Source organism: Cinclus cinclus, chromosome 10 (assembly GCF_963662255.1).
Source record: "Cinclus cinclus chromosome 10, bCinCin1.1, whole genome shotgun sequence".
NCBI classification, from domain to species: Eukaryota; Metazoa; Chordata; class Aves; order Passeriformes; family Cinclidae; genus Cinclus; species Cinclus cinclus.
The window spans coordinates 10,131,368-10,152,056 of NC_085055.1; the positions used below are offsets into that span (position 1 = coordinate 10,131,368).

Consider the following 20,689-nt stretch of genomic DNA (forward strand, 5'->3'; position numbering starts at 1 on the left):
CTTCCCAACATTTCAAAGCCTGGCCACAGCTGAGGTTGTTTCTCTCTTCTGTTGCACAAGGATCTTGGTCAGGGTAATGCTGCTGCCCAGCTTTCCCCGTGTTTATAGTGCGTGAGGAAAGGTGGGTGGTGTTACTGAGAAAGCTTCAATTTCCCAGCCCAGGCAAATACTCCATTGATTCTTCCAACAGAACAGAGACAAGTTCTCTGCTGCACAACAGGCAGACAAATAATCCTCACACAATTTATCTCAAATCTCTTGATCCAGTCTTTGAATCTGGGAGCTTATATCATGTAAATATGTATGAAAGCCTATTAGCTCCTTTGATCATATTAACCTGCTGCTGCTCACAATTAGTTTGAAGTCTTTGTCTGAAAAGCTGCACATTAGTGTAAGAAAAGACGCAGGGGAGGAATTCAGCTTGTCAGAAGAAAATGACTTTTGAGAAGGTGAAAATTTTGTACAGTTATGTGATTCAAACATAATTCTTGCCAGTGGAACACGGAAACCAAATCCAACTGTAGCCCAAGGAGCTCCAGGGTGCCACTGAGCCCTCTACAAGGCTTGTCTTGGGGCAAGCACAGTCTCTGGCTGTGGGTGGACACAGTAGATAATGGGGTGACAAATGGTGACAGCATGGAAAAAAGGTCAAGGTCTGGACATTAAAGAATTGATGATCTAAATAAAGAAATATATTGGGGGAAAAAACATAACGTTGCTCCCATTTTTAGGTCTTATCAGGGGCTAGTCCAGATGAAGTGCTGGGTTTTCTGCCCAGTATCTTGTGTTATTCATGGGATGATCCCTCCCTCTCTGGAGGGACTTGATTTTGTGTTTTTTGAAAATGTGTTGATCAGGTCATGGGAGAGAGGATTTTGTATAGTCCAGTTTCACCTTGGCTGTCAATTATATTGATTCCATTGCCTGGGATACCCTTGTCTGGAAGGGATGGCCATCCTGTTTCCTCCAAACACTGTCTGACATCATTCTTGGAGTAAGCTATTGGAGAAGCTCGCTATCCTTTTGGGATCTGAACTTGAGCCCATATCTTCTGTCCCGTTCACCTGACAATTTTTGATTTTTAGCACCTCCAATTAGGTGAAAGGATTGAGGATTAATGACAGTGCTGTTTTACCTATAGAAGGCATGGAAATGAATGCTTCTAATCTTGGATTTCTGCCTTCATCTGCCACTGTTTGAGGTGGCTGGACCAGCAGCCTCCCAAAGGAAATGAACAAAGCAACCACTTCTACACTTGTGCAATAGCAGCAGTGTCTCTTGTCTGCAAAGACGATATAAGTGGTAAAACACTCCATCTGAGCCAGGCACAGCCAGGTTTCCAGTTTAATTAAATGTGAGGATCTGTTATAGGGGGAAGGGAAGAAATCTAACCCTGTTCAATGAGGGTATTCCAGAGGGAGCTGGTTAAAATAATCCACAAGGCTAATTAGCCATGTTATTTTCTTGTTATTTCTGTGTACCCTGCATGGTATCAAATGTTTATAGTGGCTGTACTCCAGTCATCCACAAAAGGAAACAAAGAGCATCCTCTAAACATGATGCTGGAAGAAAGTTCACTCTACCACATCTTAATCTTTGCAAGAATCTGGCAGATCAGCATCTCTACACAGCTCCTTGGTCTGTCAGTGCTAACAAAATACAGTGGTTCTCCCTGTTTCATGTGTCTGGAAGTGCTCACATGCTCTGGCATTCCTGGATAAAGCCTACCCCACACTGCTAAAAAATCTGCTAAGCTCCTTGTTCTGCAACTCACCCTGCTGCCATTCCTGTAGCTGACAGCCAGTTCACACAATTGAACTTAAGTGCCTTATTTTTCAAGAGGAGGATGGAGGCAGATGAGATCTACACACGCCTCATGTTTTGTATTTGCACACTCCCTGATTTAGCCCTCTCAGAGGTTTAAGTGGAGCAGCAAAGAGGCTCTTATGGCCACTCTGAAGGACCCTGTTGGCAAAGGGACTTCTGTCCTGACTCTGCCTCGCTGAGCCATTGATGAACTGCGTGTGGCAGAACTGCACAAAGGTGGTATGAGGAGAAGAAATCCACTTCTAAACCTAAAAAGAGTTTGGGAAACCTTCACCTGAACGTGATAACCTGGTTTGTATCAGACAACAAAGTGTTGGCTTCAAAACCCCAGCCAAATATTTTAGTACACAGAACAAAACCTCCAGCAGTGGGAGGAACTGTGCATATAGGTTACTTGGTACGTGGCACTTTCAGAGGATGTGGGACCTCATCATTGGCAGAAAAGGTGCACATTACAAATTCAACCTGATTTCAGACCTGTTCTTGCCCTTCTAGCCATGAACACAGTGTCACACCAGGCAGTGACCAGCAGCAGGGTGAGAGGGGATTGCTCCTCTCCCCACAGGCAGAGGAGATGGATCCCAGTTGCACACACTTCCAGCAAAAGCAGTGTCACCTCGGGTGGACTGTGGAAAAGCCATATTCCTTGAACAATTTGTTGAGGCATGATACTGAGAATAATAACAAGAGCTGAGCATTGCCATGCTTCTCTCCTAACTGAACCGAGTGACACATGCTTTTCTGGCACTGTGAGGGACTGCTTGCTAAATGACACAGAAGCCAAGCTTTTCCAGACTTGTGATAATTTGGGTAATTGTAAAGAAATAAATTGTTTACCAGCTGGATAGAGAAAGGAGAGGAACCAGGAATGCAAACACTTGAGGTATCTGTTCTCTGCTCCCCCGCTAGTAATGATACTCTGAGAAATGGTAATTCAGGAGCAGCCCTTTGCTGACAGAGATGATTTTCCAATTAGCCAAACTTCCAGGTCGCCTCCCGTGAGCTCTGTGGAGAACTCACCAATGCATTATGCAGATCTGCTTGTCATTTCTATCCTTTCAATTCACCTTCCTTTCTACTCTTCAAAAACTAGGAGAGTCAGGAACAGGTTGATACCTGGATATGCTCTATACCCAGGAAAATGCCAGAGAGGTGCTTTACAACAGCTGTGGCAATGAGGAAGAAATGAAGGTGAAGGGAGCTCTGCTGGTCTCTCTGGGGGTTGTCCTGTGTGCTGGACTCCTGAAAATGCTACTGGATCAATGCCAGCCTCAGGGACCTCTGTAGCAAAAGGCTTGGGCTCAGGGAGAGGATCTGCTGGTCCCCAAACATCCACTGATCTCAATCAGCTCCTGCAGAATGGAGAAACCCAGCTGTCCTGGTGAAAATGAAAGAAATCCACTGCCTCACAGCAGCAATTCCTTGCTGATGGATACAAATTGCCACAGCCTCAAGGGTGGATCTTGCTTTGAGCACACCTGAGCTGTGAGTACAAGCTAATTTAATGCATTTTCTTCTCTGAGTCTGGGTCTCAAAGGCTTTCATGTGGCTTTTCCAATACAGCCTGCAGGACATTCTGTGTCTGCCAAGGTACCCTGGCTGAGGGGATTGAGGTCTCCATAATGGCTGTTCTGAATTATGGTTGAAATTGCAGCAGAGCCAGGACTTCTCAGGTTTGCAGGTGTTCAACAGCCTGAACACTGATGGGAAACCTTCCTGAAAACATATGGTCCATTCAGTCAGGAGTGCTCATTGGATATCTGGGTGGAGCTCTGAACTGTGTAGTCCACAATGTCAAAATAAAGGGTCAGATTAATATTTCTATACTTAAGATTTTACTAAAATCCACTGCTTCTCTCTGGTTTGGCTTCCCCTGACCAAAGACCATATGCAATCAGACTTTCTACTACCTTTAATTTTCCTTGGACTCAGAGAAATAGAATCGCAGGGGCTGACTGTCACCTTTTCCTTAACTAAGGACTCAAGCCACCCTTTCCTTGGGATCTGTGAGGATACTCACTCTGGTGACCTGCCTGGACAGGACAGGAAAATGAATAACCATAAGGAGGCAAATGTGACACAATGAAAAGTAGTGCTAACCTTTAACTTTCCAATGAAAGAGCCATTTCTGGTGCCTGGTGGAAGGTGACTCCCAGCCTGTGCAATAGGCTCAGGGGTCTGGAGAGGGGACATTCCTTAGATGTGGGATCACAGAGTCAGGACACCACTCGTGTGCCCAGTTTGCAGTCAGCACTGCTGGGTGCTGACAGAGTGGCAGCAACACTGGGGGGAATGTCTGGGGGGTTCCTGTCCTCAGTCATCAGCACCTGACATAGTCCTGCAGAGTGGCCTCTCAGCATGAGGCATGTGCCTGTAGCTGAAGCTTTTTGAAGCAAGTTGAGGTTCTCTTTATTTTCTGACTCTGGCCACAACTCTGTTGCTTCATCTGAGATGTTTCTTCTGCTTCTGAGGAGCTGACAGGAGCCCCCCCACTCACTCCAGCTGGCAGGGAGAGTTTCTGAATAAGCAGTCTGAGGTTGTGTGCAGTGCCTTACAGGCCAGGACTGTGCTCACACCACTAACAGGCATCCAGGAAAGGAGAATCTGGAGAATATCCTGGATATCTGCTCCTGGCTAGATCTGTGCCAAAGACAAGCTCACAGCCCACAGTAGCATCTCTGTCCCAGGCAGCCTTTTCTAAATGGATATGGGGAGGCAGATAAACATGGCAGAGAGCAGTTGGAAGCATGGAGAGATCTCAGCTATAAGATCAGAGCTGTCTTGTAATTCCTTTAGATAGGGAAATTGTAATGAAATTATTCTATTTGTCCCTCAGTTTGTTTTGGTTCAAGCCCTGCAGGTCACTGATGAAGAGACAGTGAATTATGGACACTCAGAGATTAACAGACACACAGACCTCAGAGAGTTAATGGCGTCTCTGAAGGACTGTTTGCTGTGGTGGTGTTTGGTCACATTTCTCTCATTGTCAGAGCCAACAGGAAACCCATTGTGAAGAACATCACCACACAAATACTGTAAATCTCATTGACTCCAGCAATGGGGCTTGCAGGGATGAGTGTGTGCTATGGGAAGTGAGAGTTTGGGAAAGGTACTGGAAGCCAGGCTGCAGGCTGTTGGTGTGCTGACAGTCCCAGTACTGAAACTTTTGCCTGAGCTTCTTGGGCATAATGGCACATTTCCCAGTCATGATCCTTTTTTCCATGGGCTCCCAGACTTTTGAGTCATGCCAGATATGTCAAATGCTCTCAGATCTGTGTGCTGAAGTTTCTCAGAGATGAATTACCACGTGTAATTGCTGTGATGGATAACACAGCAATGTATTGAACGGGGCCCTGGAGTCATTCAGGACCTACATTTGCCCCTTTTGTTCAGATGGAAAATTAAATGATTCTTAAAATAATAAATGTGCACCCTGGAGAGAAATACTCAGCTGCTCCCTCAAGAGGTGCTGTGCTGTTGTGTTGAGCAAGGCATAACGAAGGTAATTGAAAAGTTATTACTTTGGGGGCAAATTTGTCTTGCCTTGTACTGCCTTGCAAATAGATTTAGTTGTGAAGCAACCCATGTACTGCAATAGGAGAACAGCTGTGCTTCAGGAAACCAGGCCACCAGATCTGGGGCCAGATTCTGCACCTCCCTCTTCTTTGTGTGGTCTTGCTTCCTCTTGCAGGAATCAGCCTTTCCGTGTCTTCCATGTAATTTTGTCTTCTCTGTGGCTGAAGTCAAATGGTGACTGTGAGAATCTCTGTCTTTGGAGATATTAAAAACTCAGCATGACGAGACCAGAACAACACAACCTGACTTTAAAGGTGGACCCTTTGTCAGGGGGGAGGGCCTGAGACCTCCAGAGGTCTCATCCTGCCTCAGTTGTGCTGCAGCTTTGGCGCTGGTTTGAAGAGAAATTAAACCTGGCTCTTCTGCAGAGACAAGGAAGCTGTGGGAGATGCACTCTGCCTCACCAGAGAGTTGTGTCCCAGACTAAGGTACAGCTGATGAATACTTTGTTGGTTGTCCTAAACATCTCGAAGGGGTTTTTGTGTCTTTTAGATGAGGCAATGTCAGTGACTTTTCCCCCTGCAGCTCAGAGAGGGGTGGGACAATGCACCTTCACCTATGAGAAGGTGCATTGATTCCATGAGATGTTTTCAGTGATGGTGCAGGAGTGGTTGTGTGAGGACCCAGGGTGCAACTGGTCATCCCTGTCCTGCATACCCTGAAGAGAGAAAAGCTAGAGAAAAACAAAAGGGAAAATTTGCTCCTCAGTGTCAGCCTGGGATTTGACCTGACTGCAGGGAATTGGAAAGAAACACTTTAAAAACCAGGTTTTTGGGTTTTTTTATTTGTTTGTTTTTTCAAGCTTCTAAAAAATTAATTCAAGTGAAATTACAGTTTTCACATATCGATTTTCTGTTTTTAAAAAAGCTCTCAAATAATTAGAGCGCTCAAAGTAAACAGTCTGTTATGCTTTATTACCTGATGTGTGCTATGACTCCATTAAAGCCCTGTTGCACTTCTGCCATTTTTCAGTATTTCAAAATGCTTTAAAGATGGGACTCTAATCATCAACATTAATTGCCAACCAAACAGAACTGAACCTTTTAAAAGGGAAATAGTTTTATAGCTCTAATTTGATTAAGTAGCAAAGCATGTTGTTTTCATTTTAGGTGGACAGTATAAACATAAGTAAAGTTAATATTTATTAATCTTAATGTGCCTGCCTGGTAATTGCAGGGCCCACCACAGCAGTGAGGGCTGTGTGACTTTTGCTCTCTCGCTGAACACCCTTTGGGTAAACAGGAAGAGAGGAAGGATTGGTGCTAATGAGATCAAATTCTCTTTCCAAAAGGCTCCTGATTTTAATCATGTGGATTAGGACTCAGGGCTAGGGATGCAGGTAGGCAATCGTGTTTGGTGACCATGGCCAGAGTCCAGGAGTGGGTCAGCAGCTCTGGGAGAAGCTGTGACTTACACATGCAGAGTGTCATCCATGCACACAAAGTCACACATCTACTCCCCTGTATGGCAGTAATTTCCCACACAGAAGTCTTTCCATACTTCCAAATTATTTTTTCATGCTGTTTTTTAATTCGTGTCTCTTTTCTTGCAGTCTTGAAACAAATCCACCTGCAGTGTGAAGCATCCTAAGACTGTGAGCAGGACCAGCACTGCACTGTCACCAACATGAGTTGTGGGACACTGCTGGCAGCTGAATCTTGAGCTCAGGAACTTTTTGGTCGGTTTCTGGCTTGCTGTGACTCTCCATGTGCAGAGGATGACACAGAGACAGAGTGAAGGCAGGGTCAGGGCAGAGCTGCACTTGCTGGCTGGCAGCAGCAGGACCAGCAGAGCTTTAGCAGACATTGGAGAATTGTCTCTCCTTGCCTGTGAGTTTGAACCCATCTCAGGACAGCCATATCTGAAAGGATTTTCCTCCAACCGTTTTACTTGCCACGTGTCTGTAAATCTGCTCACTTCCACCACTGCAGCGAGCTCCTCAGCATCTTGTCTGGTAGACCCAGGGCTTTCTACAGGAAGGATGCATTAAACAGGGGAGGTGGGGATCCATGTGTGGGAGAAAGGCTCTGACAGTTGCCCAAGCAGATCAGACCCATCGTGTTCCTAAGTCAGAACCATAACAGGGACAGAGGGCTTTCCTGTCCCTGATTTGCCTGTGCCTGAGTCGACCCCACTGTAACCACATGGGCTTCACATGGCAAGCTGAGTGTTGCCTTCATCACACCATGGCTGTTTGAATCCCAAGCCTGGCAGGCACCTGCCAATCCAAGGCAAGATTGATCCCACAGCCCTGCAGTGGGGGCCAGTTGGTATGAAACCTGTGGCCTCTGGATCAGTACTGAGTCAGATCAACACAAGCTGTTTCCAAGACCATTTGTGCTGGGCAGGAGCAGATGTAGAAATTTTCTAACCTCCTCTCAAAAGACTTGCTTGAGAAGAAAAGTGCCCCAGAGCATCACAGGTCTAACATTTGATTTCCCCATCAAGCCTGCTCAGCATCTTTCAGGATTTGCCCTCCTGCATCCTGCCTTTTAATTGCTGACTGATTGTAATATAGGATTTTATTTTCCCTATAATGACTCTTGGGGCCCCCAGATGTTCTCCTCAAGTGTAGTTGCGTCAGCACTAGAGATTGAATGACTGATACCAGCAATTTTTACAGCTTGAAAGAAGAGAAATATGTGAAGGGGATTTAATTTAGCTCCAATATTGTGTCTTCATCTTCAAGACTCTACAAGAAAATGACACCAAAAGGTTATTTTACAATGAGAGGAGGGAGAATTAGCCTGAGAGAGGGAGAGATCACCAGGCTGGCTTTCTAATATCAGTTCATTACAGAGAACACATTTGTGCAGCCACTTCACTGCTGCTGTTAATTTAAACTTGGATGATTAAAAGCTGTAATTGCACCATTTTAAATAAATGTCCACTATCTGGATTATTATATTTTTAATTAGTGTGTCTCTGTCGAATGTTTTTATCCCTCTGATTGATTTGTTTATACTGTATTTATTTATAATTCCTTGATCTCCCTGACCCTGCTACCTCCTGAGAACACAGTTTGATTGTGATTCCAGCAAATGGAAGAGGACTGAACCAGGAAAGAGCAAAAGGTACCAGGTCAGCTTTCCCTTATGAGATCTTTGCAGCTCTCCTTCTTTCTCTTACGACCCAGGTGCTCTTCTGCTCTTTTTAGTTCCCCAGGGCTGTGGGGGAAGATGAACAGCCTGGAGGACTCTCTGGCTGGGAGGCAGGAGAGGGGAAAATTGAATTGTTATCTAGTAAAGCTCAGCCTGTGGAGCTGGCAAGAGAATCTTCCTGTGTGTTAGGACTTATTCCTTAACTATTGCTTCACAGGCAGGAACCTGCTCCTCTGGTGGAAGATCCAGAATAAGCACTTAGACCCATGATACCCCATTGTATGTTGTTGTCTGCCAGGGGCAAGGAGCTGCAAGCAAGAATGACTTGTAGAGATGATGGTTTGGGTTCTCAGGGCACTCCTGAGTGCTGCTCTGGGGCTGTGCTGGGGTCAGCTGGGAGAACACACTGAAAATATTCGAAAAACTGCTTGCTCCTGTAGGACTCCAGGGCATCTCTGCTGATGCATTTATCTCCTGTCACATGTGATATCTGCTGGACAAGGATTGCCATTTGCTCTGACTTCGTTCTGCATCCACTACAGGAAGCTTCTGATGGCTGGCAAGGGCTCTGAGGTTGATAGCATGAATGCATAGTTTGCTTGACAGCCAAATAATGCAAAACTTCCAAACACTTGACTTTCTCCCATTTTCTGCAGTCTCTGGAGCCCTTAAGGAATGGATCAGGCCTTCAGCATAATAGAAAAGGAGCCTTCATGTGTCCCCTGGCTACAACGTAGTGTGCTCTGTCAGCTTTTTAATGGTTTTTCCTCTAGCAGTGAGCCAGATGCAGCATTGCAGCTGCTGTGGGGGGCAGGAGGAAGCCTAGTGAAAACCCATGGCCAGGGAGGCTTTTGCAAAGGGAGCATTCTTACTGGGCAAATTTTGGGGTGGACTGAGAGATAAGGCAGTGAATGGACAGACTTACCAGATAACTATACTGGAATGGTGTTTGGTGATCTGTAGAGAGCATTTCCAGGAATGGCTGCTCATGGGGCACTTGGTACTAGGAAAATGTGAGCACAGCGCTGAAGGAAGCCTCCTGGAACAGCACATCCAGTTGTCTGACCTCAGAGCTCAACAAGAATATGAATTTGGTTTTAGAAGGCCACATACAGGGCAGCCAATTATGTTGCCTGTAAGTGACACAGCTCCACTCCAGGTATGTCTTTTAGCACAAAAACAGAGGATGTCACAAGGACAGAACAGGAAGGAATAGAAGAACAGAACCTCTGCAGGCATCAGCCATGGTCTCATTGTGAATCCTCCAGCTACACAACCAGAAAATTAGGCAGAAACCACATATGAGCACCAAAGCATAATTTCATGAGTACTTGAGCAACCCCTGGGCAGATACAGCACTGGATGAATGGGATAGGTGAGAGGGTGGCCATGATTTTGTAGCAGCATTAGAGAGAATTATAGTCTGCAGCAAACCAGTCATTTTGGTCATTCAGAAAGGGTAATTACACTTTAAGATCTCTGGGAGGTAATTTTCTTGTTGGCTGGTAATCAGCCTGTGTATTCCTTTATTCTTATTTTAATTAAAAATATTGGTTTGCCATGTTCACCAGGCACCTAGCTCACTCTGCCTGAGCACAAATGCTTAATAGCATTTTGTAATTGACTGAATTGTCTATTAGTAAAAAAGCCTCGTAGTTTAGTGAGCATCATTGAAGTGCTTACTGTTATACCTGACACAAAGCTAAGGACTCCCACCTTCAGGACTTAGAGACAAGAGGGGTGTTAAAGACAAATCAAGGCAATTTTACATGAGAATAGCAGCGTACCTGGAAAAGTGGAGCTGATGGATGGGACAGAGTGAAACATTGGCATTCTGCAGTCGTCCATAGCAACTCTGCTCTCTCAAACTCTTTCAGTCTGACAAGTGAAAGTGGGTTTGAAAGTCTATATATTGATTTTACCTAAGAGAAACCCGCAACTTTTACAAATCTCTTTCTCCTACGAATTTCCTCTTGCAACCTTTGTCTTTGTTAGGCTCCCTGGGCAACTGATGGTCAGTGTTCAGGAAGGTAGAGATGTTGTTAGGCTGCCCTGATTTCTCTCTCAGCTGGGAACCAGAGCACAGGTGGTCTGATACTTTGTTAACTATAAATGTTGGAGTGATGGAAAATCCCATGGCAGGACTCCTGTGAAGGCTGTCCAGGAAGGGTCAGCACACAGCTGGTTCTCTGCCCTGGCCAGATTTGTGTGCTCTGGGCTCAGTTTTGACCCAAGGTATTGGTGTTACCCACCTCTCTTTTTTTTTTTTTTTAAAAAAAAAGGGCAAAAAGAGGTAAGTCATGTGGTTATTCATGCTGGAGTTTATTCTTTATTGGCTTGTGGTTTTCACCATCTGCCTGTTGATGTATGTGGGGGAGATCTGGATAATTCTGAGTTCCCAGTGCTTTTTCTGCTGGTGGTTCTTCCTGCCCCCAGGGACATCACCCCGGGGAGAAACATGATATTGGCATCCTTGGAGGGGACCTGACTGGCAGGGAATCTGTTACAGGCTGTTTAGCTTGCAAGGTTATGGTGTTTCTGCAGGGTAATGAATGTTGCTGCAGTCTTCCAGGTGGCAACCCTGTGAGCTGTCCTGGGCACCTCCCCTCCTCCTACAGTAGTTTCACTTGCCCTGTGCTTGGCAGTGGGACTGTCTGTCTTTTGGAGAGAAGCTTCTACCTCAGAGCCAGTTGCATCCTTAGTCAGGGTGAGGTGGTCTAGCATCCTCACTTTTTTCAGCTTGCACAAGTTATGCAGCAGTTTTCAGGGTCCGCAGTGGGAGTTTGTTCGTGTGCTGCCTCAGTGTTTCCTTAGGAAAGTCTTTGTGAGCATGTGGGCATCTAGCAGGATCACATCCAAGTTGCTGCTGATGGTGCCTAGCAGAAGCCATGTAATCCTCCATAGGCACTTGGCCAACAGCTCAGAAAACTTATCTGGGTTGCCCTCATCTGTCAGGCTGGAGCCTGACTTGGACCACAAAAAAATCAGCATGTAGTCAGATTTTTCCAACACCCTCTTCATGAGGACATTAATGGCTGTGTTAGTTTCTGACTTTCCTCTATGTCTCCATTCAGGAGTTCTAGCATTAAGGTAAAGGTTCATTAAATCCCTAAGCATTTCCACTAAGGCCTCCTGAGCCAGTTTCTTCTTCTGGAGGACAGAGTTACAGGATGACAGAATTACATCACGGAATGATTTGTTCCTTCCCTCGTTTCTTATCTTCTTCCTGCCACTGGTTGATAAACTTGATTGATTGAAAGCTGGCTACGAGGAACTCATTAATGTGCCCAGACATGGCTTCTGCTTTGTTCCTCTGTCTCAGAATCTCCTCAGTTTCTTTCTTTGCCTTGTTGCTGGTGTCAGTATCACCACTGCTAATGTGACAAATAAGGGAATTGGTGGTGGAGGTGACGTTATGACATGTGTCATCACTGTCTTGGGAGATAAGCAGGGTTTGGAACTCAGGGTTCATATCTAACTGGATTATATCTTTCAGTATAAAGAGATTGTATTTTCTGCAGACCAGCCTGCTCACTTGCTTTCTTGCATGTGGAGGCAGTGTCTGGGGAGCCATATCCACCACCAGAATTTCCTCCTTGAGAGCAGGTGGGCTCGGGCTTCAAGGGTGAATGTCTGCATACTGGCAAGAGACTTCACATCTTGTGCTTGAACCATGCTGAGGTTTCTCATTGAAACACACTGTTGAAGAAACTCTTGACTGGCCAGGTTCCTGTTTTGCAATATGATCCAGCATCCTCATATGTTCTTCAGGAAGATCCACAACTATTTTGAGAAGGCCAGTTCTGAACTGCCCCTGCCACTGTTGCTTAGACTGAAGTTTCAGAAGATCTGAGTGTATAAGGAGAGGATGAAAAAGAAAAAATGCCAAGGGAAGCAGTTTCTTGAAAGTTGCCATTAGGACAAAACACACTGCATTTTACCCTAGATAGAACACTTATTATGTTATTTAACTTTACTCTGACAATTAAAAACTGGCAACTGTGACATGATAAATGCCCTTTAGAAAGGAGAAGCAGGCACTTGATTTGGGGAAAAAAAAAAAATCCTTGTCAGTTCAACAGCACTGCCTGTATCCTGACACAGCTCTGGCTCCCAAAAGTGCCGCTCCATGGAAAGCTCCTCTTTGCAGGACCTCTGACTGCAGCCCATCTCGCTGTGGTGAGGTCACAGCCAGAGGTGGAGCAGCTCCTGGCTCAGAAGACCCTCACCCTCAGCATCTGCTCGGGTACACACGGACCTGGAGCGGGGCTCTCCGTGCTCTTTGGCTCTCTCTGCTGGCTGCAGAGCACCCCAATCCTGGGCTCGTGTTCGGTGCTGTCCCCCCACATGGCATCCTTTGGGGAACATGCTGCTGTGAGGGTCAGACACACAGGGTGAGGAATATTGTGTTTGAGCCTTTGGGAGGAATCCTAAACCCTGACAGGCACAAACAGCAAAGCAGGAGAAAAGAGGTGCCGGAAAAGATTTACAAAAGAGCTTTGCAAATGTGACAGCCGATTTCCAGAGGGATCCTTTTTCTTCCTAAACCTCAGTCATGAGCAAAAGGAGAGATTTTCCTTGAAGGCAGAGTACAAAGCTCTGTGTAAGGGAGCAAACGATCTACCCTGGGGCAGAGCAGCACTGGGCTTATTGCTTGGCTGGGAGGGAATCACTGACTTTAGCTCTGTGCCTGGGACACCTCCTAACAGGGGTTGTGGGGTGAGTATGGAGGGCCTGGAGCATCTCTCAGCTCACCTCCTGAGAATGCTTTCCTAGGGCTGGAGGCCAGAAGCGCTTCATCCTTCTGCACCACAGAGCACAGCAGGCTGCTGTCTACAAGAGCCAGCTGCAAGGGAGGGGGAGCAAGCAGTGGAGAGCATCAGGAGGGATGCTCTGCTGTTGTATGTGGGACCAAGTCACTCTGTCTCTTGTCCAGCAGCCAGTCTAGGTGTTAAACAAAGCCTGGTTTGCACTATTTTGTGTTTTCTCAGAGGATATATTTGTAGAAAATACTAGGGACCTTCATTAGAATAACTTTGTCAATTGAATGACCAGGTGTGTTTCTTTATCAGATGTTGCTGGAAGTAATAGTTCATGCACAAACTGGAATTTTTACTATACATATGAAGAAAACTGAACTTGTTTTTTTTTTTTTTCTTGTATTCTACAAGTTGTTTATGGGGTAAGTTTCATAGAACTGGGATACCGAAAGTTTTCTGAGATACCCACCGTATCCAGCCTAACAGCTATTCTCAGAAGGGGAATTGGGTGTTGGGAAAAAAATAACAAATAATTCCCTAATAAAATAAAGACAAAGGTGAAGAAAAAATGAATAAAAGTGTTTTTATTGTATTATTCTGGTGATAAGCTGACGAAGAGTCAGAAGATGTTCAGTGAGCAAAGAGTACAGCCTGTTCCTTTATCATAATAACTTTTATTGCCTAGGTATATCTTCTCTTATCCTGCTCAATAAACATCCTGCTGCTTTGCTTGCTGAGAGTTAGGACTCTGTTGCAGCAGTGAGTGCTTCTCTCCAAGTGCCTGGTGCTCACCCATATAGGGGCTGGGGGCAGATCTGGTGCTCCCCAGAGATGCTGGGAGTTGGGTCGGACAAAAGGGAACTTTCCTGTGCTGCAAGCAGAGGTCTGGGAATCAGAGATGCTCCCGGTGGCTGCAATCAGCTGGTGTAATGCTTGCAAGGAGCCCCAGAGGCAGAGTAAAGGCAAAGGCACCACAGAGCATCTTATGGGCTCTTCTGGGGGGGGGGAAGCTTGGGCCCATGGGTTCTTGGTCTGTTCTACAGGCCCAAAAGGAGTTTGATGGTGCCAGAGTGGACTCAGGATATGAGATCTGGATCTCACAGATACTTCTTCTGCAGCACAGCTAGGATCACTTTAAGCTATTTGTCCCCAGCAAGCCTTGTGGACCAAGAAGACTTCCCTTTCTTACCAGTTAGAACTGTGTGCAACAAATAATCTTGGCCTGCTTGCTAGATCAAGAATCAACCCCCAGCATCATTGGAGACTTCACCTTTGGGGATGGCTGAGGAGCTTCTCACTGACTTCCCATAGGGGATGTGTGTTTCCAGGCCTTATACAACTTTTTCTGGTTTTCATTAAGGGCAACTCTTCAGGCAGCAGTTTCAAGCCCTGTTATGTTGTTCCTTATGGACATTGCCTCAGATGAATCACCTGCTGGTGAAGGTACCTGCTGCAGGGGCATTAGCCAAGTCTGCCCAGGACACCAAATGTAAGAAGGGAGATGAATCATCTGAGTGTGGATCATCACAGCCCCTAACCTCCCCCAGACCCGTGCTGAGGTTGTCCCTCCATGGAGCCTCCTCTCTGACCTGCAGAGAAGGTGGCTTGAGAGCCTCTCCCAGAAACTGCTCTGTCCTTGGGCAGCTCTGGCCTGTGTGCTGTACCTGTGTGCTCATCCAGACTCAGCCTTGCCCAGCAGGAGTGTTCCCAGCCTGCAACACTGTTCCATGCCTTCATGTCTTGGGGTTGAATGTAGTTATTTAATCTCTTTAACCCCTAACTCCCACATATCAAAGGCAAAAAAAGAAATGTTTCTCTTTATTTCTAGTCTTTTTAGCTCGGCGTGGCAAGACCATGTCCTGCATCGTGTTTGTACAGCTCCCAGCACCTGGGACTGCTGGTGCTGCCACAGTGCAATTACGTGTGGTGATCCTGCATTTAATGCCTTAGAAGCCAGCTCCCTAGACTCCAGGAGCTCCGGAGCTGACACAAGGAGCAGTTTGTCTTTCTGTCTTTGAACTGAGGACATGCCTTCACCAGTACATCTTCATTAAGCTTCCCAGAAGCTGCCATGGCGTGCCATCAGCTGTATTGAAACAGGCTGGTGTAGCTTGTGAATCACTGTCTTTAATTCCTGCTTGTGGCTGAGGATCAGCCTCATCCCTGTTTGGGATGACTTTCATTCCAGCAATTGGCAGGATTAAACTCCCTTCAGAAGCACGGGCTGAGCATTATGAACAAGGGGAAAAGCCTCAGGCTAGTAGTGGTCTATTTATAGCCCATGAAAGATGGACTCTGCACATAAGAATACTCAAACCCCTGGCCCCCTCCACCCCCCTCCTGTTCCTCTTGATGCTCTCTTGAGGCTGTCTTAGCATTGAAATATTTGCTTCTTTTTGAAAGCTAAGAGGCACCTCAGTCAGCACAAGAGTGAGGAGGTCTCTGCTTTACTGAATCCCCTAAAATCTGTTCTGTTGATGCTATGCAGCAGCAAAGGAATCAGATGTGAGCTGGGAGAATAACTCTCTCCTCACAGAGTCTGTCTCCACATTTTCAAACAGGGTCCTATTCTTACCCTGCCTGCTTTTTGAGGCTGATTATTGATCTACATTATTTGCACTTCTCAAACATCTTTTTGGAGGCTTTTCCCTGCAGTGCAGCCCTGTCCATCCCCCAACAGTAAATTAATCCTGCACCCTCCACAGCTGCTGCAGCCACAGAAATCCAGGGCTCAAAGAGGGTAAGGTTCTGCCCCTGTCCCCACAAAGTGCTGTGAATTCCACTGTGCCCTGCCCAGTCTGCACTGCATCCAGCTATGGCAAAGAGGGCAGAGCCCCTAACCCCAAGGCACTGCATGTGGAGCGAGCATTTCCCCAGGCCACACCACAAAACCTATCCCACTTCCAAGGAAGGAGGAGAGGAAGCTCCCAGGAGCTGGGGAGACACAGGATCATGTCGCAGCAAGGCTCCTCCAGGAGCTGCAGGTTCCTACTGGCCCTGAAGCAGTCCTTAACCCTGCCTGCAGCACAAGCTAAGCCACGACTGCCCTGCTTCAGGGAGTGGGGGCTGTATCCAGCCCTGCATTTGGCCCCCTCAGAGGGGCTGGTACCAGCAGCTCCCATGTCCCTGTTGCCTCTGCCTGTTGCCAGGCGGCTGTGGAAGAGCACAGTGAGCTCTGAAGAAGGGCTGGGATCTCACACTGGCACTGTACAGTTCCCAACGACAAGGGATTCACCTTCTCACCAGCTCGTATCCAACAGCCCCCTGCCTACAGGGAAAGGAGGTGCAGACCAAGAATGAAAGCAATGGTCCATGAGCCATCAGGAATGATGCCCCACAGAGAGCTATGTTCAGCACAGACCAGAGGCAACTTAAGAAGCCTCCAGCTGGGGAATCCACCTCCCCTGAAGTCATGCCGAGCCCTCCACCCGTGAACATCTCTAAAATCCCCTATTTCCCACCCTTCTTTCACACAGGATGGCTATAAAATATTTGCTATTTTTAATCCTGAATGATGAATTTTTCATCGAAGTGCCACCTGTCTCCTGTGCAGGATGTTTGCTCTATGATTGCAATTCACCTGTAAGTGCATGACACAAACCAGCACAGCCGAGACTCGGCACAGAAAGCCGAGACTCTGCAAAAGCATGAAAAATTTGTTGTTCATTGAGAAAATAATGTTTTTCTCATAATGGTATTTCATACCCTGCTGAACCCTTCAATATTGCCTTTTATGGTGATGAGGTGGGTAGAAAAACAGCTGTGACCAGTTTATTAGATGGAGAGGGGCTGGTGTCATGGGGTTAACATCTCACCTTTACAGGGATGCACAGCAGAACAAAGGAAAACTTTCTGAAGGAATCCCAGAAACAGTGTTTGTTGGGAATGCTGCAAGGAGTAAAATATGCCAGGTAAGAAAACCTTTTAGTACCTGTGGCTGAGGAGGGAATGAGATGTGTGGTGTAAACTTGTACCATGAACTACTTTTGTCATCGCCATCACTCAAAATACACATCTGAGATTTTTACTGATCCCTCTGGTGATGGGTGTAAATCCTCCAGATAGATTTGAAGTGTCAAGGACTGAGGATTTGAGTCAGCCACACCTGCAGGGATTTGATTTCTGAAATATCACTGTGGCTCTAGTTCTTTAGTGAGACCACAGAAAAAAGATCACATTATGATACCCTGTGTGTGTGTGCCTGCATGTGGATGTGGATGGTGTTTGCTGCCCTGAGACAGGCAGTGTTCCAAAGATGAACAGCCTGAGAGGTAACTTCATTTTTCTCATTGACCACCAAGCCTCAGCATCACCATTTGAAACATAAATTTTATTGCAACAGAGAATTAAAAATAGTACATTTGAAAGAGTTGCAGAGTGCATGTCATCAAAGAACTAGTCAGAAATCACAACTCAAGCAAATCATGTACAATTGGAACAGAAAGTTTTATTAAAACAAGTGGAAATCAAACTCAAATTTTCCTTGTTTGTTTAATTTCACCATAACTGTGGATTGTATATTTACAGTCTTCGCCTCTTGTGGTGAAGGTTCTGCTCAGGGCAGGGCAGGGATGGATGGGGAGGAGAAGTGGGTTTCAAAAGCTAACAGGATGTGAAAGTTTTCCAGAAGAAGTTCTTGCAACCTGCTTTGCGTTCCCGGGGTGCCAGAGCGGGGTTTGAGTTAGCCGAGCGCTCCAGCTCCAGTCTCACTTCATCCTGCTCAGCCCCTCGGGACAAGTCCTCAGACTCCAGGGCTTCATTTTCTGTCTGACTTGGCTCTGAAAGCAGTTCTGCCAAAAAGTACTTGGCCAGTTCCTTGGGGACAAGAGACAGAAAGGGAGAAAGAGATAGACCACAATTACTCCTTGATTTTTGAGGGCTCACCACTCTGTACCTCTAAGACTCCTCCATGGCCAGATAAGAGACGTTCAGGAAGCAGGAGAAGAGAAGCCCTGGCTTTCCAAAGATCCCATCCTGACAGCTGCTATGCAGCAGTTGTGTCTACGGCATCTACCTGGTGTGGGGAACAGACACTGTCCTGTCTGTGATGGAATGAATTCGTTTTTACCTTCTCTTCCTACGGTTCCAGCCCTCAGCGCCATACTCAGCAAGGATGCCACTAACCTGCTGCTAAAGTGACACGGGAAAGGTCCTTGGGGGAGCTGGCAGGGGAGGTTGAATTCGTCACCATCTCACTGGGAGTTATTTTGATTCTAGTCCCTCCAAGCCTCGGCTGTCACCCAGTATGGATAACGCCATTGTTCTGTGCTCTGGGGAAGCTGCCTTCATTCTGTGACCCAGAGAAACCCTTGGGAGCTTCACCAGGGGCTCTGCCCTGTACCCCAGCAGTGCCTGCTCCTCCCTGACCACCAGCACCCAGCTGGACTGTCTCACCTCCCAGCACCGCCCAACCCGTCGATGGCTCAGTCCCGGTAGGGAACCAGGGGATCTGCGGGGGAATTGGGGTCTGCAGCACGGGACCGGGCGTCTGAAGCAGGGGCACCGGGGAAGTCTGGCGAGGAACCGGAGGGCTCTGCAGCAGAAGCGCCAGGGGCTCTGGCAGGGAGCGGAGGTTCTGCCGAGGGGAAGCGGGGTCTCCGCAGAAGCGGGAGCCTGCAGCGCGGCCGTCGGGCTGCCCGAGGGGTACCCGCGGTGCCCGCCCCGAGTGCTGCGGGGCTCTCACCTGCTTCCCGGCGGCGGCGGCCAGCGACTTCTGCAGGAACTGCCGGAGCCGCGGGTCCGAGGGGGCGGCCGAGACGGTGCCGAAGGCCAGGGCGATGGAGAGCAGGGCCAGGGCGCACTGGAGGCGGCACGACAGCATCTCGCCGGCGGGTCGGGCGCGGGAGGCGGCGGCGGGAGGCGCTGGCGGCTCCGCTGCGGCTCGGCTCCGGCGTTGGGGATCTCCTCGCCGCCCGCGCCTTTATAAACCCTTCTCCTGACGTCAGGCGGGGGCGCCCCCCTCGCCCCACGCCGCCGGGGGAGGGTCCTGGCACGGGGGGGAACGGGACCGGGGATGCTCCGCTCTGCCCGGCGCCGGCCAAGCCTCCACGGATCCCCCTGAGCTCCCATCCGGCCGCCCCCAGCCCCCGTCCCCAAATCACCGCCCTTCCAGAGCTCCCGACCCTGCCCGCCCGCTCCCTCCTCCCCGGTCACAAGCCCACCGGAGCGGCGGTGGGTCCCGGCTGTCACCGCTCACCCGCGGCTCTGACCCAGGCTCGGAGGGTGAGACCCCCCAGCAGCCGCTCTGCCAAAGGCCCTCGCCCTGGAGCCGCCCCGTCGGGTGAGAAACGGCTCCAGAATCCGGGGAGCTGAGAAGGGCTCCCTTTAGGGCCATTGCCTCCGGGTCCTGAAGGGGGTGGGGGTGCTGAGGTGCCCCGAGGGTCCTTTTGCTTCCCCCCGTCCCTGTGGGTCTCTCCAGCACCGGTCCGTTCCCAGACTCCCTCCCACGGGCAGCTCCCGGGGCAGCGGGAGAGCGGCCCGGCTCCTGCCATAGCTCTGCGGCTCGGGGAAGAGATAACAATTCAGTGCCTGCGTCGGGGTGTGCTGGTCCCTGGCTGAGCCTGCAGAGACCCTTGGCTCCATCTCAGGGTTGCTGGATGTGCTGGTTCCGTGGGAAGCATCTGTCCCACAGGGATGGTCAGTCTCCCCCATTCCTTCAGCCTCCCCCTGTGAGCTGGCTGGTGCCCGCAGTGGGAAAAGCTGCTCCAAACCCCACGAAGGATCAGCCTCCTCAGCTGTCTCCCAGCTGGCAGGAGCAGAGCAGGATGTGCTTGAAAGGGCCTCTGCTGTCAAAAAAAGGGGTATCAGAATGTCTCCTATCCCAATTTCCATCTGAGGAAAGCCAAAGATTTGAGGGGACAAGAATTCAAGTACTGCAAAAAGGTTTCCAGAAACCTTCAAAATGACATTTTGTTTCATGATGAATTAATGTGCATCTCTCATCCCACTTTCAACCCTGGTGCTGCTGGCTGGGTTTGCTGAGTCTGACCTGTGAGTATGAAGCGTGAAACCAAAGCGTTCCTGCTCTGTTTCATAGTCCAACATGATGAATTGGTGCTGGTTGCTGGTTCCAGACCAGGTAGAACTTTGGGCTGCACTGTGTCTGCCCTCCCTGGATGGTGCCTCCTTTCCCTTGTGCCACGTGGCTCCGCAGCCTCACATAGCTTTCATCCTCTTCATCTTCCCCAATTGTGGAGCAAAATTAATGAAAATCATGAGAAGATAAGCCTTCATTCGTCACCCATGAGACCCTGAGGGCTGAGTTTACTTGTGCTGCATTTATAACCAGTTTTTCCCCCATCTGCCTGATGTGAACAAGGCCAAGAGCTCTGTGCTCTTGGGACCCTGTCTCTCTTCTAGCATTAATCTTGCTCCGGGGAAATCAGTGAAGAAGAATCGGCCCCTGCTCTTGTAGAGACAGATTCC

General features: G+C 48.1%; 1 protein-coding gene across 1 annotated transcript; it reads right to left on the reverse strand.

Annotated features, from left to right (window-relative positions):
- Positions 1-17,866: 17,866 nt before the first annotated feature.
- Positions 17,867-19,085, reverse strand: SST (somatostatin). The gene is made up of 2 exons (XM_062499424.1): positions 18,948-19,085; positions 17,867-18,079 (listed from the first exon to the last, which is right to left on the reverse strand). Exons 1-2 carry the CDS (start codon positions 19,083-19,085, stop codon positions 17,867-17,869), a joined length of 351 nt encoding a protein of 116 aa, XP_062355408.1.
- Between the last annotated feature and the right edge of the window lie 1,604 nt (positions 19,086-20,689).

Bases quoted from the DNA above. Each gene is read 5' to 3' on its own strand.
- SST (XM_062499424.1), bottom strand. From the start codon at position 19,085: ATGCTGTCGTGCCGCCTCCAGTGCGCCCTGGCCCTGCTCTCCATCGCC. The intron at 18,080-18,947 runs GTGAGAGCCCCG...CTTGTCCCCAAG, and splicing joins CCGCCGCCGCCGGGAAGCAG to GAACTGGCCAAGTACTTTTT.